General features: G+C 44.4%; 1 protein-coding gene across 1 annotated transcript in view; it reads left to right on the top strand.

Annotated features, from left to right (window-relative positions):
• EDEM2 (ER degradation enhancing alpha-mannosidase like protein 2) overlaps positions 1-18,199 on the top strand; it is a 32,556-nt gene that overhangs the window by 7,670 nt on the left and 6,687 nt on the right. Inside the window, exons 5-9 of the mRNA XM_003932032.3 lie at positions 2,316-2,441; positions 6,262-6,473; positions 9,277-9,418; positions 14,233-14,357; positions 16,587-16,731. Of these exons, the coding sequence (XP_003932081.1) occupies positions 2,316-2,441; positions 6,262-6,473; positions 9,277-9,418; positions 14,233-14,357; positions 16,587-16,731 (750 nt within the window). The remainder of the gene's footprint in view (positions 1-2,315; positions 2,442-6,261; positions 6,474-9,276; positions 9,419-14,232; positions 14,358-16,586; positions 16,732-18,199) is intronic.

The following is an 18,199-nucleotide window of genomic DNA, read 5'->3' as shown; positions in this document are numbered from 1 at the left end:
AAGTGCTGGGATTATAGGCGTGAGCCACCGCACCCAGCCGTTTGCCATCTTCTTTATGTTCCTTTTTTCTGTCTTTTTTCATGCCTTCTTTAGACTGTTTTCCCTGCCATTCCATTTTCCTCTTACTAATATGGAAGTTCTGCACAATATCTAGCTTTTTACATTAGTTTTCTGAGCAAATTTAACAAACATAACTTACCAAAGTCTAAATTTAATGAAAATCTTTGTTCTCCTTCTGAATAAAACAAAACCTGGCTCTTAGAGAACATCCTGACCTATATGCTATAGTTCTATATTTTAGTTATTTTTTTTAAACCCTCTGTACATTATACTTATTGTTCTGTACTGTTGAAGTTTTGCATTTACACATATGTTTACCACTTTTTGTTTGGCACGATCTCGGCTTACTGCAACCTCCGCCTCCTAGGTTTTGAAACCGAGTCTCACTCTGTCACCCAGGCTGGAGTGCAGTGGCACGATCTCAGCTTACTGCAACTTCCGCCTCCTAGGTTCGAGCGATTCTCCTGCCTCCTGAGTAGTTGGGATTACAGATGTGTACCACCACACTAGACTAATCTTTCTATTTTTAGTAGAGATAGGGTTTCACCATGTTGACCAGGCTGGTCTCAAACTCCTGACCTTGAGTGATCCACCTTCCCAAGAATTACAGATGTGAGCCACTGCGCCCAGCCTATTTACCACTTTTTTGACTATCTTTTCTTTTCATGACTCAGACCTTCTCTCTAAAGTATTTCTTTTAGAATGTCCTGCAATGCAGGTGTGTGCTTGGCAAACATTCTCAGGTTTTGTTTATATGAAAATGTCTTTATTCCTCCGCCTTTGTTTGACCTTTGGGTGATATTTTTGCTGGGTGTATGGTTCTGGGTTGATGGTTACTTTCTTACTATGTTGAAAAATTTTTTCATTTTCTTCTGATTTCATTATTGTTAAGAAGTAATTTGTCAATTGTTGTTTCTTTATAGATAATCTTGTTTTGTTTTTCACTTTGGCTGTCTCCTCCTTTTAAAAATTTTTCATTATGGAAAACTTCAAACAGACATAAAAGTGAGAAAATAGTATAATGGACTAGATGTGCCCTTCACCCAGCTTTAATTATAATTTAGACAGATTCTGGCTGCATTCGAGATCTTTTTTCCCTTTGTTGTTCTGCAATTTTACCATAATGTACATACATGTAGATTTGATTTCATTTCCTTCCTTCCTTCCTTCCTTCCTTCTTTCCTTCCTTCTTTCCTAACATCCATCTCTCCTTCCTTCCCTCCTTTCTTTTCTTCTTTTCTTTTCTTTTCATTGCCCAGGCTGGAGTGCAGTTGTGTGATCTTAGCTCACTGTAACCTCTCCCTCCAAGGTTCAAGTGATTCTCCTGCCTCCGCCTCCCAGGTAGCTGGGATTACAGGTGTGCACCACCACACGCAGCTAAGTTTTTGTATTTTTTGTAGAGACAGGGTTGACCAGGCTGGTTTTGAACTCCTGGACTCAAGTGATCCACCCACCTCAGCCTCCCAAAGTGCTGGGATTACAGGCGTGAACCACCATGCCTGGCCTATATAGGGACCTTTCATCAGACTCCCACTTGGGGCAGGTCTGGCCTTTGTCTTCTATTCCCTCTCTGCAGGAAGGAGGGGAATTTTGAAGCTTAAGGTCACCAGTTGTTTTCAGTGAAAGGGTCACTCAGGATATCTATTTAGCTATATTTCCAAGTACAAAACCTTCATGTCTTTTTAAAAGTTCTAAATATTGCATAATAAATTGAAATAGATAAATGAATGAAATACAGGTAATAACCACCATTGCCCCTTCCCCCAGGTACGACAGGTGATTGGGAGACAGATAGAGTGACAAATGGAATGACTATGGGCTTTGGAATCAAATCCTACCACCTACTAGATGGGAGGCCTGGGGCAAGTCACTTTTTCTCATGGAACCTCAGTATCTTCATCTGATGAAGGGGTAGTAGTACTTAGTGCTTGGTACACAATAGGACTTAAAAGAAATAGCCACTGTTCTTGTGGTGCACCAAGAGGAAAAAAAACCCAGAAACTTAACACTGTATAAATGGGTGGGATTAAAAGACTCTTTTTTCACTAGGTGGCTCTAGCTCCTTCCCAGTGAGCCACCCCAATAGAGTGAAGTTTTTTGTTTTTGTTTTTACCCATGAAATAGCCTCAGGAGGTCCTGAGAACATACACCCCCACCCCGCAACAGTGTTTAGTTTTAACTCACATGGGGAAAGCTTCTTGGTCTGTTGATCTTTCCCTTTGGACTGTGACATTTGCTTTCTGTGCCATCTGTAGTGGTAGGAGGACTCCTTTCTGCTCATCTGCTCTCTAAGAAGGCTGGGGTGGAAGTGGAGGCTGGATGGCCCTGTTCCGGACCTCTCCTGAGAATGGCTGAAGAGGCAGCCCGAAAACTCCTCCCAGGTAAGACCCACAGAGATGGGAGAGAGATGAAGTCCAGTAGGTCCTGCTTCCCTTGCTGAAGTTGAGAGTGCCAGTGCTAAATTAATTCCTGGTATTTCTCACCACATCTATTTGGTATTTCTACCCCCAGGCACCCACCATGGAAATCAGGAGTGTCCTGGGCTTTTAAGGGCCTGCTGGGGCGCTGACCCGAAATGGATAAGTTGACCTTATTATTGTTTGCAGGGGATGGTTGAAGGTGGCCAGCCTGGTGGGTGGAAGGCCATTGTCCTTATTTTGAATGAGCCCATTTGTCCCCTCTCGAGTCTACAGTTATTCCACCTACTGCTGGAATAACAGCAGCCCGGGAAGGGTGTTGGTGTGAGCATCAGCAGCCCTGGATTTTTTTTTTTTTTTTTTGAGACAAGAGTTTTGCTCTTATTTCTCAGTCTGGAGTGGAATGACATAATCTTGGCTTACTGCAGCCTCCACCTCACAGGTTGAGGGGATTCTCCTTCCTCATCCTCCTGAGTAGCTGGGATACAGGCATGTGCCACCACACCTGGCTAATTTTGTATTTTTAATAGAGACAGGGTTTCTCCATGTTGGTCAGGCTAATCTCAAACTTCTGATCTCAGGTGATCTGCCCACTTCAGCCTCCCAAAGTGCTAGGATTACAGGTGTGAGCCACCACGCCCAGCCCTGGATTTTAGACTCAGCTCTGCCAGCCAACATTTTGACCAAGCCACTCTTTCTCTTCACAGTTTGTTGTTTGTTTGTGATAGAATCTTGCTCTGTCCCCCAGGCTGGAGTTCAGTGGCCCGATCTCAGCTCACTGCAACCTCTGCCTCCCAGGTTCAAATGATTCTTTGCCTCAGCCTCCCTAGTAGCTGGCATTATAGGTGCCCACCCCCATGCTTGGCTAATTTATGTATTTTTAATAGAGACGAAGTTTCACCATGTTGGCCAGGCTGGTCTCAAACTCCTAACCTCAAGTGATTTCCCGCCTTGGTTTTCCAAAGTGCTGGAATTACAGGCATAAGCCACTGTTCCCAGCCTCTCTCCACAGTTTAATTTCTCCATCTATTGAATGAGAATCATAATTTCTATCTCCTTACCACATTGGGTTTTGGGGAGGCTAAAATGAGGTCAGGAAGGAGAAACTGTTTAGAGAACCTCCAACACTTTTTAAACGAGAAGGATTTGTTTTGTGGCTAAGCCGTGTCCAGGGCTGCAGGCCAAGCCTTCATGTTTTTGTCTAGCTGGTCAGAAACACCAGGCTCGGTAGCATCAACTGGACACTCTGTTCCCTTCAGGGTGTGGTGGAGGCTCTGAGGACTGTTCACACCCAGACACGTCACCCCGTGCTTTCCACCAGCCTCTTGGCCATCTCATTTATTTATTTATCCTTTTTTTTTTTTTTTCTTTTTTTTTTCTTGAGGCAGGGTCTCGCTCTATCACCCAGGCTAGAGTGCAGTGGTGTGATCATGGCTCACTGCAGCCTCAAACTTCTGGGCTTAGTTGATTCTCCCACCTCAACCTCCTGAGTAGCTGGGATTACAGGCATATGCCACCACACATGGCTACCTTTTTTTTTTGTAGAGATGGGGTTTCACCATGTTGCCTAGGCTGGTCTTGAACTCCCAGGATCAAGTGATCTACCTTCCTCGGCCTCCCAAAGTGTTGGGATTACAGGCGTGAGCCCCCACACCCGGCCTCTTTATCCCTCTCACACAGTACTTTGCCTCTGCTTTTGGGGAGGGCTGAAGACAGAGCTGGGTTCAGGTCTCACTTATGGCTCATGGCTTGAGCATCTTCTTGCAGACATTGTGTCCTGTGTGATTCATCCCTGGAGGAAACCCTGGAAACTCTGCCTAGCTGCTCCTCCTTTATTATTTACTTATTTTTGGTCACTGGTCGTTTTATTAAAAAAGGTCCAGAAACAGGATTTTGTCACTCCCCTTCTTTTTAATACGGCCTGACTTTTCTGAAATATTCCTTAGAGCCCTTCCTGGTTGCGACTCACTCTCCCATTGGTGCCTCCCAGATAGCAAGTTTCTTATCTGTGGCAGACAGAGTTGCTAGACCCTGTGGTTCTTGGAAGTGTTGACACTTTTGTTCGCAGTTTGGTGACGCACAGGCTGCTCTAGAGTTATTTGACTTTAGGCTCAGAGAGGAAATCTCTGCCTCTGACTGGTTGTCCAGTTCTCATCTTGAATCAGAAGGCACTCGAGTGGGAGGGGAAAGAACAGGACTGGGGCTAGGAGTGGGCACGGGGCAGGTGTTCCCATCCCAGCTCTGTTTGACTCTATGTGGCCTCTGGCTGAATCACCTCTTTTTTTTTTTTTTTTTTTCTTTTCCCCCTGAGATGGGGTATCCCTGTGTCACCAAGGCTGGAGTGCAGTGGCTTGGTCTTGGCTCATTGCAACCTCTGCTTCCCAGATTCCAGGGATTCTCCTGCCTCAACCTCCTGAGCAGCCAGGGTCACAGGCACGTGCCACCACGCCCACCCAATTTTTGTATTGTTAGTAGAGACAGGATTTCACCATGTTGGCCAGGATGGTCTTGATCTCCTGACCTCGTGAGCTGCCCGCCTTGGCCTCCCAAAGTGCTGGGATTACAGACATGAGGCACTGCACCCGGCTGACTGAATCACTTCTTTACAGGGATGGTTTTCTCTGCCTATAAATTGATGGTCATACTATATCAGTGGCTTAGTGGTTGATATCCTGTTTTGCTTCCTTTTAAAAACAATTTAGCCTCTATACTCTTTATTTAAAGCAGGGATCTTTTTTTTTTTTCCCTGAGACAGAGTTTCGCTCTTGTTACCCAGGCTGGAGTGCAATGGTGCGATCTCGGCTCACCGCAACCTCCGCCCCCTGGGTTCAGGCAATTATTCTGCCTCAGCCTCCTGAGTAGCTGGGATTACAGGCATGTGCCACCATGCCCAGCTAATTTTTTGTATTTTTAGTAGAGACGGGGTTTCACCATGTTGACCAGGATGGTCTTGATCTCTTGACCTTGTGATCCACCCGCCTCGGCCTCCCAAAGTGCTGGGATTACAGGCTTGAGCCACCGCGCCCGGCAGCAGGGATCTTTATTTAAAGTCTATGAATGGCTTTGTTTATTATTATTATTACTTGGAGACAGGGTCTTGCTCTGTCACCCAGGCTGGAGTGCAGGGTGCAAACTCAGCTCACTGCAACTCCTGCCTCCTGGGTCCAAACGATTCTCATGCCTCAGCCTCCCAAATAGCCAGAATTACAGGTGTTCCCCACCAGGCCTGTCTAATTTTTGTATATTTAGTAGAAACAGCGTTTTACCATGTTGGCCAGGCTGGTCTTGAACTCCTGGCCTCAAGTGATCCATCTGCTTGTCCTCCCAAAGTGCTAGGATTATAGGCATGAGTCAAAAGTCTATGAATGACTTTGAACGGGGCTTACTCTTGTCATTGTGCCACAGCCCCACCACTTGCTGTGGCTTCAACCTTGCCTGCATCACAATAACTTACCTGCTGGGGCTTGGAAGGCATAGTGTAAAATAAATAAAAGTAGCTAAAGCACTCTAGCTATAGTGAGTCTGTGTGGACCACAGCCTGCTCCATGCCCCTCATCATGGGCAGTAACCCAAGGGTTGTGCAGAGCAGTGTTTGACAGCATCTGGGCTGGGTGGCTGCTCAGGGCACTCCAGTTATAATATTTATTCTTCTCTGGCTCAGACCCTAGCGGGACACCCAGGAATAAGAGGGAAGTGCTGGCTAAGGTCTCAGGCTTTGGGCGTATATCAAAACTGTCTCTCTCCCCCTGCTTCTGTCTGGGATCATCATTTTCCAATTGTTCAGCCTTTCAGACCCCCACTGGCATGCCATATGGAACTGTGAACTTACTTCATGGTGTGAACCCAGGAGAGACCCCTGTCACCTGTACGGCAGGGATTGGGACCTTCATTGTTGAATTTGCCACCCTGAGCAGCCTCACTGGTGACCCCGTGTTCGAAGATGTGGCCAGAGTGGCCTTGATGCGCCTCTGGGAGAGCCGGTCAGATATCGGGCTGGTAGGTTCGCAGCTGCCCTTCCTGTTTGAGTCAAGTTTGCCACCTTGGCCCCTGCTTATAAGGCCCCAGGCTCTGAGCAGTAAGTTGCAATCAAGCCAAGGAAAACTCAGGGTGACCTTGGGAGTGGCCCAGGACACCAAAAATAGACCAAGCGTCCAATTCAAGTTTGGTTTGGAGTGGGGAAGAGCATGGGAAAGCACATTTCTCTGGTAAGGAGCGGGGGCTGCATTAAGCTATGACCAGTTGACATTCTCATTTCTAGGAAGAGGGTCATATGCTTCATGCCCCGACTCACTTAGTGACTTTAGATCATCAGTTCGTCAGACCTTCATTTTTAGTGTCTATCTGTATTTGTAAAACTGTGTTTCTTAGGACACCATTTCTAAGAGATACTGAATGGCTGTTGCATGAAAAAATAAGTCCTGGCCAATTAAGTTAGGGGAATGTTACATATAATATCCCTCCCCTTTTTTGGAGCGTCAGAATGCACATGAGCAGAATTAAAGTCCTCTAGTGAAGAAATCTGTTCAACTTTGCTTAACATTTCCCAAATTTTTTTTTTTTTGAAGAAAAAAAAAAAAACTCGGGTGTTAAGGACATTTCTCTTCAACCTGTGACTTTATGATTACCGTCTGACTTATTGATAGTTGATCCAATAATTTGAAATTCACAAAGGTACTAGGTTTGTGGGTAAATATTGATATTGTCTAGGAATTTTTAATTATTTACCCTAACATCTTGATTGTAAATACTCAAAATAGACTCCACTGTCATTTAACAAAAATTTAAAATAAAGGACTTAATTAAAGACAAAAAAAAAAAAAAAAAAAAAAAAAAAAAACATTTCCCAAACTTATTTAACACCAGAGCCTCCCTTTATTTTCCAGTACCATTAACCCATGAACACACTTTGGACCAGATGATCTCTAAGGTCAGTTTCAGCTTCTAAATGGGATAATCCAATGAGATTAACAGTAATTGAGCCAGAGCCATCCATGACATAACAATGGATTTACTCAGAACTGGATTCAAGCACGGGCCTTGCTACACTGAAACTGTGTAGCAAGTCACTGAGCAAGTCACTCAACCTCTCTGGTCCTCCCTTACTTCAGCAGTAACATTATTGTATTAATACCAATTTTACTGAGTCACTGATTTAGGAAGGCTGCATTCAGGTCTAGGCACATTTTATGCGGAGTCTGGTGCTAATTCATCTTGAAAAGTGAAGCTCGTGTGAGGACCCCTTGAAAATCCCTTACACAGGTGCCCAACCCCCTGGAGGAGACCTGTAATAAATCTCTTAGTAAGTCTAACTCAGGCAGGTTTTGCTCCAGCAGTGGGACTGTAGTGGACTCTGTTGCTGCTGTGCCCATATCCTCTCAACTCTTAACAATTCCGTGCACACCGGCCAGTCTTCCAGCTGCCATCACCTGGGCCTCTTTGCCTGTGGGTCTCCTCTGGTGCCTGGAGCCACTCTGATTGTCAGCCAAAGACAATCAGAGTGAGCCGGAGACAATCAGAGTGGCTCCAGGCACCAGAGGAGACCCACAGGCAAAGAGGCCCAGATTGAATGCTACCTATGGGTAACTCTCAAGCCAGTAACTGATACCATTGGGAGCTGGTGATAAACATTCCAGCTCCCTGTCCCTTGGGTGGGATCACTCCAAGGCTCAAGCTCTACACTGAATTCCTGAGCTCCCCAGCAGGATTGAACTCCAGTTCCCACGGTGGAAACCTGCCTCTTGGCATACCCCTTCAGTGCTGCCTCCCTTGCCCCATCTCCATTTCCCTCTCCTCTACTGGTGTTTACAGGGACCCACCTTTCAAATCAACTACTTTCTGTCTTCTTGCTGAGGGTATGCTCCTGGGGGAACCTAAACCCACACAGGACAGTTAGCTATTTCTTTGAGTACCAGCTAAAGTTAACTAGCTTCCATGAGGGTCTAAGCTATATAAAAAATACATACATTTATTTTTTTTTTGAGACAGAGTCTTCCTCTGTCGCCCTTCACCTCTGGGTTCAAGTGCTTCTCTGCCTCCTGAGTAGCTGGGACTGTAGGCACACACCACCATGCCTGGCTAATTTTTGTGTTTTTAGTAGAGACAGGGTTCTTGACGTCATGTTGGCCAGCTGGTCTTGAACTCCTGACCTCAAGTGATCCACCTGCCTCAGCCTCCCAAAGTGCTGGGATTACAGTTGTGACCCAAGGTGCTTGGACAGCATTGGCAATTTTTGACAGTCTCTACAGAGACTTAACACTTAAAAAAAGGTCAAAGGATACAACAAAAGGTACTCAGTGACATTGGTTAAGTCCACTTTTGTCTCTGTCTCCAGCTATTCAGTTTCTCTCCTTAGAACCACTCTGTCTTCTTGGTGGATGTTCTTCTTTAGTTAATTTATGGGAATATGTAAAGCATGTCTGTGTCTTCAGATACAGGAATCACATGCTTAGTGCTGAGAAATCAGAGACAGATTGTGGGAACAGCAAATTCTCATATTCCATCTCACACTCACTCCAGACAGGACATAAACACTCCAAATCATTTTTCTTTTTCATTTTTTGCTCAGTGTGTATAATTAAGTCCTGATAAATGTGCATGAGATGCATCTCTACTACACAGATGTACAGAAAGGCTGGCCATGATCCAGCCTTGCCCTTCCCTGTCGTCGTCCACGTATCTCCCAAGAAGCACTGGGGTGCCTGCCTTGCATCTCCCTGCGCAGTCAGGGTTGGGGGTGAGTAGATCCTTTTTTGGCCATCGGCCTCCCCCTTGAGACCATGTGTCTTTCTTGCTCTCTCAGGTCGGCAACCACATTGATGTGCTCACTGGCAAGTGGGTGGCCCAGGACGCGGGCATCGGGGCTGGTGTGGACTCCTACTTTGAGTACTTGGTGAAAGGAGCCATCCTGCTTCAGGATGAGAAGCTCATGGCCATGTTCCTAGGTAAAAAGGGCAGGGTAAGGGAGCTTTCCCCCTGATTTTTCTTGTTGATATGTGGTTTGTTTATAAACTTTTTTTTTTTTTTAAGACAGAGTCTTGCTCTGTCTCCCAGGCTGGATTGTAGTGGCACAATCTTGGCTCACTGCAACCTCTGCCTCCCGGGTTCAAGCGATGCTCGTGCCTCAGCTTCCTGAGTAGTTGGGACTACAGGCACACACCACCATACCCAGCTAATTTTTGTATTTTTAGTAGAAATAGGGTTTCATCATGTTGGCCAGGCTGGTCTCAAACTCTTGACCTCCGGTGATCTGCCTGCCTTGGCCTCCCAAAGTGCTGGAATTACAAGCATGAGCCACTGTGCCCAGCCTGAGTGCCTGCAGAATCAGTTCTGAATACCCAAGGCTGCATTCAGAGCCACTGTGGACTTAACGCTGCCCACTCTTGCCTTCTTGCAAGAGCCAACTGAAGCATGCGGCATTCTCTGTGTGTGGCCCTGGATTTCTTAACTCCTGGCCATTGCACATGGTGTCTTCTTTGCCTAGAATATCTTTTCTCTGTCTTCCTGTGACCAAATTCTTTTCATCCTTCAAAGCCTAGCTTAAATGTCACCTTGCCTAGAAAGTAGCTTGATCCTTCTTCAGAATTTAGGACCTTCAACGTTTTTTTTGTAGTTAGCTCTCATCAATAGTTACAGCTTGGCCAGGTGTGGTGGCTCACGCCTGTAATCCCAGCACTTTGGGAGGCCAAGGCGGGTGGATCACAACATCAGGAGTTCAAGACCAGCCTGGCCAATATGGTGAAACCCCGTCTCTACTAAAAATACAAAAAAATTAGCTGGGCATGGTGGTGTGCACCTGTAATCACAGCTACTCGGGAGACGGAGTCAGGAGAATCACTTGAATCCAGGAGGTGGAGGTTGCAATGAGCAGAGATCAAGCCATAGCACTCCAGCCTGGGTGACAGAGCAAGACTCTGTCTAAAAAAAAAAAAAAAACAGAGTTACAGCTCTACCAGTTGAATGTAGGATCTATGCCTTATTCATCTAAGGTTTCTTACAGTGCTTTACATGTAGTAGGTAATAGATTAATGCCTGTTGAATAAATACATCTTACCCTCTAGTCCCTTAGACACTAGCAATATCAAGGAATTGTTGAGCACCTAATTACTATGATTAGTATAGCTATGGTAGTCCCCTGTTATCCCCAGTTTTGATTTCCATGGTCAACTGCAGTCTGAAAATAGGTGAGTCCAGTCAGATAAAATATTTTGAGGCTGGGTGCAGTGGCTCATGCCTGTCATCCCAATGCTTTGGACGGGAGGATTGCTTAAGGCCAGGAGTTTGAGACCAGCCTGGGCAATATAGCAAGACCCCATTTCATTTAAAAAAAAAAAAAAAGGTATTTTGAGAAACCAAATTCACATAATTTCTTTTCTCTCTTACCGAAAGGACAAATTCACATAACTTCTATATCATGTATTGTTATAATTATTCTGTTTTATTCTTAGTTATTGTTCTTCATCTCTTCCCATGCCTAATTTATAAATTAAATGTTTTCGGCTGGGCACAGTGGCTCATGCCTATAATCCCAGCGCTTTGGTAGGCTGCTGCAAGACAATTGCTTGACCCCAGAAGATTGAGATCAGCCTGGGCAACATGGTGAGACCTCTTCTCTACAAAAAATTTTTAAAATTAGCTGGGCATGGTGGTGCATACCTGTGGTCCCAGCTACTTAGAAGGCTGACTGAGGTGGAGGAGTGCTTAAGCCTGGGAGGTTGAGGGTGTAGTGAGCCATATCATACCACTGCACTTCAGCCTGAGTGACAGAGTAAGATCCTGTCTCAAAAATAAAAAGTTTTTAAACATTAATGAATTAAACTTTCTCATAGATATGTATGTATAGGAAAACAGTAGTCATGCGTTGCTCAGTGACAGGGATACTTTCTAAGAATTGCATCATTAGGTGATTTCATCATTGTGCAAACATCATAGGGTGTACTTAAGCAAACCTAGATGATATAGCCGACTACATACCTAGGCTGTATGGTGTAGCCTATTGCTACTAGTTACAAACCTGTACAGCATGTTACTCTACTGAATACTGTAGATAACTGTAATAGAATGGTAAGTATTTATGTATCTAAACATAGAAAAAGTACAGTACAAATACAGTATAAAAGATAAAAACTGGTCCACCTACCATGAATGAAGTTTACAGAAAAGGAAGTTGCTCTGGGTGAGTCAGTGAGTGGTGAGTAAATGTCAAGGCCTAGGTCATTACACTGCCGTAAACTTTATAAATACTATACACATAGGCTACACTAAATTTATTTTAAATTTTTTTTTCTCCCTCGAGTAATAATTTTTTTTTTTTTTTTTTTTGAAATGGAGTCTCCTGTTGCCCAGGCTGGAGTGCAGTGGTATGATCTTGGCTTACTGCAACCTCTGCCTCCCAGGTTCAAGCAATTCTCCTGCCTCAGCCTTCTGAGTAACTGGGATTACAGGCACATACCACCACGCCTGGCTAACTTTTGTATTTTTAGTAGAGACGGGGTTTCACCATGTTGGCCAGGTTGGTCATGAACTCCTGACCTCAGGTGATATCCACCCACCTCTGCCTTCCAAAGTGCTGGGATTACAGGCGTGAACCACCATGCCTGGCCTCTGATAATAGATTAATGTCAGCTTACTGTAACTTTTTTACTTTATAAACTTTAAAAATTTTAAACACTTTTGACTCATTTGTAATAACTCTTAGCTTAAAACACATTATGGCCGGACATGGTGGCTCATGCCTGTAATCTTAGCACTTTGGAAGGCCGAGATGGGCATATCACAAGGTCAGGAGATTGAGACCATCCTGGCCAACATGGTGAAACGCTGTCTCTACTAAAAATTAACTGGGCATGGTGGCACGTGCCTGTAGTCCCAGCTACTCAGGAGGCTGAGGCAGGAGAATTGTTTGAACTCAGGAGGTGGAGGTTGCAGTGAGCTGAGATCACGCTTCTGCACTCCAGCCTAGAGACAGAGCAAGACTCTGTCTCAAAAAAAAAAACAAAACAAACAAAAAAACCCACATTGCGTAGCTATACAGAAGTATTTTTTGATATCCTTATTCACTGAGCTTTTTTTTCTATTTTTCTATTTTTATTTTGTTTTTACCTTTTAACCTTTTTTCTTAAAAACTAAGATACAAACATGCATCAGCCTAGGCCCACGCAGGGTCAAGATCATCAATATCACTGTCTTCCACTCCCGCATGTTGTCCTAGTAGAAGGTCTTCAGGGGAAGTAACACTCAGAGAGCTGTCATCTCCTACGATAACAATGCCTTCTGGAATTCCTCAAAGGACCTGCCTGAAGCTGTTCACAGTTGACCTTTTTTATAAAAGTGGAAGGAGTACTCTAATGATGAAAGTATAGTATGAAAAAAACATAAACCAATAAATAGTTGTTTATTATCAAATATGTACTGCATATGATTATATATGTTATACTTTTATGACTGGCAGTACAGTAGATTTGTTTACACCAGCATCACCACAAACACTTGAATAATGGATTGCATTATAAAAGTACAACAGTTACGATATCTTTAGGCTGTGGGAATTTTTCAGCTCTATTATAATCTTACAGGACCACCACCATCTATACAGTTCAGTGTTGACCGATAATGTTATGTGGTGCATGACTGTATATAGAGTTGATTTAGTACTATCCATGGTTTCAGACATCCACTGAGGGTCTTGAAAAGTATTCCCCTCAAATAAGGGGACACTACTGTACTCATTTATTCAAAAAATATTTCTTGAATGCCATGGATGTGGCAAGCATTGTGCCAAGCTCTGAACATGGACTGCTTCATATCATCCTTACAACTCTTGTTATCTTATGTATTTGCATGTATATTTGGTACTTTGTTCATTCAGAAAATATTTATTGCTCATACGAGTGGGGATTCTGCAAGGAACAAAACAAAGTCCCAGACCTCATGGATTTACAATCTAGGGGAGAGATATGAGGGATAAATTCAAGTTCCCACTAAGTAAGTTCTCTGAAGGCTGGACTTTGTCTGGTTTACAACCTTATAGGTGCTTCGTACCTAATAGGTGCTCAGCAAATGTTTGTTGCATAAATAAATGACTGAAAAGTCCCACAGCTACATAACATTACTGTGTTAGTCCATTTTCATGCTGCTGATAAAGGCACAGTCAAGACTGGGTAATTTATAAAGAAAAAGAAGTTTAATGGACTCACAGTTCCATGTGACTGGGGAGGCCTCACAATCATGGCAGAAAGTGAAAGGCACATCTTATGTGGTGGCAGGCAAGAGAGAATGAGAGCTGAGTGAAAGGGGTTTCCCCTGATAAAACCATCAGATCTCGTGAGACTTACTCACTACCACGAGAATTGTATAGAGAAGACCACCACCGTGATTCAGTTATCTCCCACCAGGTCCCTTCCACAACACATGGGAATTATGGGAGCTACAATTCAAGATGAGATGTAGGTGGGGACACAACCAAACCATATCAATTACTTTCCCCATTTTATAGCTAATAAGGCTGCAGCTTAAAAGGGAAAAACCTGCCCCAGGTCACGGCTAGCAAGTGATAGAGCTGGAAATCCAGGAATTTGAGCCTGGAAGTTTGACTCCAGAATCCATGCTCCTTTGTAGTCAGCTTGCCTCATTGCATCCTGGCAAATTGCATCCTCTTTCAAAAGTGTTAAGTCCTCACTTCTGCTATTTAGGCCTGCCTTTTGTCCAGGCCTCTCCCTAATCACTCATATGTCTGTGATCTCATCTCCCCCCACTGCAGAGTATAACAAAGCCATCCGGAACTACACCCGCTTCGATGACTGGTACCTGTGGGTGCAGATGTACAAGGGAACTGTGTCCATGCCAGTCTTCCAGTCTTTGGAGGCCTACTGGCCTGGTCTTCAGGTAGGAATAATCAAAGAATGTGGGTCTGGCAAAGCAAGCTCATTTCGATGTATAAGTCAAATAAGATACTTTGTGAGTTGCTTGAGTACTCTTTGGAGGGACAGGTTGAGGATGGAAGAGAGACCTAGAGTGATTTAGGTAGATTTAGAGTTCTGCCAAATTGAGTGTCAGAAACTGAGCTTCCAGTTTGCCATGGAATGTTGTAGTCCTTAAAATAAAAGTCGACAGTACATTTCCAATCTGGGCGGGAACAGCCATTGGCAACAGCTGTTTCTCCACTGGGCATTTCTGTCCGAGCTTGACAGTGGGCCTCAGGAAGGGCGGGAAGCAGCTCATGCTGCTCTGCCATCTCGTTATTTTCCCATTACATGGTCTGATAGAGTTGCAGCTGGAAGAATCTTAGAGCTCATCTAATCTACTCCCTTCGGTGTTCCAAAACAGTGCATGTACCAAAATGTTCTTATAATCTAGATTTTTTAAAGTTTTAAGAAAAAGTAGTCCCATCTGGGCAACACAGCAAGACCTCATCTCTACAAAAAATCAAAAATCAGCTGAGTGTGATGGCACATGCCTGTAGTCCCAGCTACAGGAGAGACTGTGGTGGAAGGATTGCTTGAGCCCAGGAGATCAAGGCTGCAGTGAACCATGATCACACCATTGCAGCCTGGGCGACAGAGTGAGACCCTGCCTCAAAAAAACAAAGTGACCACCAGATTTCTATTCAGAATAACCGGCTAGACATTGTGTCATTTACCAAGAAGGGAAAAAGACCAGAGTAGGAAGACAACTTTGTGGGAAAGTAGGGAAACCAAGAAATTTGTTTAGGAGATGCGAAGTTTGTTCTGTCCATGAGACATCCAATGAAGATGTCAGGGTCAGCTGCTTCCTTGTTAGATTACGTTAATAGTAATGGCTACTTAGCAATAGCTAGTAAAATTATGAATGCATATATACTTTGACCAGTGATCCTAATTCTGAAAATGTACCTTACATACGATACTTTACATCTGTTTGATGTGACATATATACAGAATTATTTATTGCCACATTAGTTGTTGGAACCAAGTCAAATAAAAATATCTGAAAGCAAAATTTCTGAATCTGAAAATATGGAGATAATTAATATCCCTATTAATAAGAAACCAAAGGCTATTTTTTTAGTGTTGGAAATATAACATATACTCATGCATAGAGAAACTCTGGAAAATTATACAAGACACCAGTAATGGTTATCTGAGGCTGGGCATAATGGGTCATGCTTGTAATCCCAGCATATTGGGAGGCTGAGGTAGGAAGATCACTTGAGCCAGGAGTTTTCAGGGTAGCCAGGCAGCAAAGTGAGACTCCCTGCCTCATCTCCACAGAAAATAAAAAAATTAGCCAGGAGTTGTGGAGTGTACCTGTGGTCCCAGCTACATGGGAAGCTGAGGTGGGAGGATCTCTTGAGCCTAGGAGGTCAAGGCTGCAGTGAACCACAACTGTGCCATTGCACTCCAGCCTGGGTGACAGAGCCAGACCCTGTCTCAAAAACAAAAACAAAAATGGTTATCTGTTGGGAGCGTGGTGTGGGAGTGAAACTTAGTACAGACTTTTCCCTGTTCTTAGAATTTTGAACTGGCTGGCTGAATTCTAAAACTGAATAGCTGACATTTACTCTGAAGATTTAGGGACTTAATATACAGTCTCTGTTCCTTCCAACAATGTACGAGATAGGTGGTGTATTTTACGTCTCATAGATGAGGCTCAGCGAAGTCCAGTGCCTGGCTCAGCACCACACTGAGTAACTGGCAGACTCAGGGATTAATTCAAGGCCTTTTTGCCCCTACAGATTTTACTTTGTCTTTTCTTGAGGTTGTCTATGGGGTTTTGTCTGTGGGTTTTATTTTTTTTTAGACAAGAGTTTCACTCTTGTTGCCCAGGCTGGAATGCAATGATGTGATCTTGGTTTATCGCAACCTCTGCCTCCTGGGTTCAAGCGATTCTTCTGCCTCAGCCTTCTGAGTAGCTGGGATTATAGACATGCGCCACCACACCTGGCTAGTTTTTATATTTGGTAGAGACGGGGTTTCTCCATGTTGGTCAGGCTGGTCTCAAACTCCTGACCTCAGGTGATCCACCCGCCTCGGCCTCCCAAAGTGCTGGGATTACAGCCGTGAGCCACCGTGCCCAGCCTGTCTGTGGGATTTTATGCCTGATGTCTACCTGCCTGACAGCCACTTTCTCCCACAGAGCCTCATTGGAGACATTGACAATGCCATGAGGACCTTCCTCAACTACTATACCGTATGGAAACAGTTTGGGGGGCTCCCGGAATTCTACAACATTCCTCAGGGATACACAGTGGAGAAGCGAGAGGGCTACCCGCTTCGGCCAGGTGAGCAGCATTTCTGGCTCTTGTCATCTGCCTGCAGGCCCTGGTTCCTGAAACCCCAAACCCTCTCTACAAGGCTCCATGCTCCACAACTGCTCACAAGTTCATTTCCTCCCTCCGCTTTCTGTTCCTTCCAGTGGCTCTGGGTGGTTTTCGTACGAGGAGTTCATTATCCCTGTGTTTTCAGATATGGAAACTGAGGCCTTGTGGGTTGAAATGGCTTGCCCCTGGCTCTTAAGTCCAGAAGCTAGGCCTGGAACCGAGGACTCCTAACTAAATCATATGCTCTTTCAAATCAGGAAATGAGTGAGAAGGAAAAGGCCAAGGTTGACTCCTTTTGATCTCCTGCCATCAGGATTCCAGAAGTATAGCCAAACTTCCTAAGGCCGTGGGTCAGATAAATTATGCTTACGTGTATGGAATGTTAGAACTCTGGACAGGCCTTAAGAATTACCTAGTCTCTTCCACCTCCCCGTTTACAGCTCAGAATCGAGCAAAGGACAATACGTGAAACACTGTCTTCATGTTCCTTTCTAGCCCCGATGCCCTCTGATTCACTTTGGGGAAGCTGAAAATTGTGAGGAGGGAAAGAAAAAGGGGGACAAAGGAAGGAAGCTTAGTCAGCACACATAGTCATCCCCTCACCCTAAAACAGGCCATTTTTTTTTTACACATTTCTCACTTTCCCATCTGAATTGCCTTTTAGCCATGGGACAGGCCTTCCTAGTGGCTTCTGCTTATCTTGCCTTCCTCTACCCCATTTCCTTCCTCTTCTAACTCAAGTGATTATTGTAGGAGGTGTGGAGGGGATCAGGAGTGGGAGTAAAGAGCAAAGTAGTCACTTTTCTCTCCTTAGAGGCCACTGTTCTTGGTGTTTCCCATGCATTTGTTCTCATGGCATGTTTTTAAAACAAGAAACTCAGGCCGGGCATGGTGGCACACACCTGTAATCCCAGCACTTTGAGAGGCCGAGGTGGCTGAATCACCTGAGGTCAGGAGTTGAAGACTTCCTGACCAATACGGTTAAACCCTGTCTCTACTAAAAATACAAAAATTAGTCAGGCATGGTGGCATATGCCTGTAGTCCCAGCTACTTGGGAGGCCAAGACAGGAGAATTGCTTGAACCTGGAAGATGGAGCTTGTAGTGAGCCGAGATCGCACCACTGCACCCCAGCCTGGGCAACAGAGGGAGATTCTGTCTAAAAAAAAAAAAAAAAAATGAAAAGAAAAAAAGGAAAGGTCAGGAAGGACAGGTCGTCTGCATGTGTCACAGAGGCATGTAAACTTAACCCAAGGAGCCTGGCTTTATAAATAAATAAATAAAAATAAGGCACCACTGTCAAGAATCCAGGAGTCATCCTTTCTACCCCAAAACAATGACAAATAGGAGATAAGGACTACTCTTTCGCTGGATTGGCCAGAGCCTTAGACTGTCATATATATTTCTGATCAGCAGTGTTGGAGCACAGA

Source organism: Saimiri boliviensis, chromosome 9 (assembly GCF_048565385.1).
Source record: "Saimiri boliviensis isolate mSaiBol1 chromosome 9, mSaiBol1.pri, whole genome shotgun sequence".
NCBI lineage: Eukaryota > Metazoa > Chordata > Mammalia > Primates > Cebidae > Saimiri > Saimiri boliviensis.
Note: the sequence above shows the minus strand (reverse complement) of the source record. Positions and strands in the feature narration are given on the sequence as shown.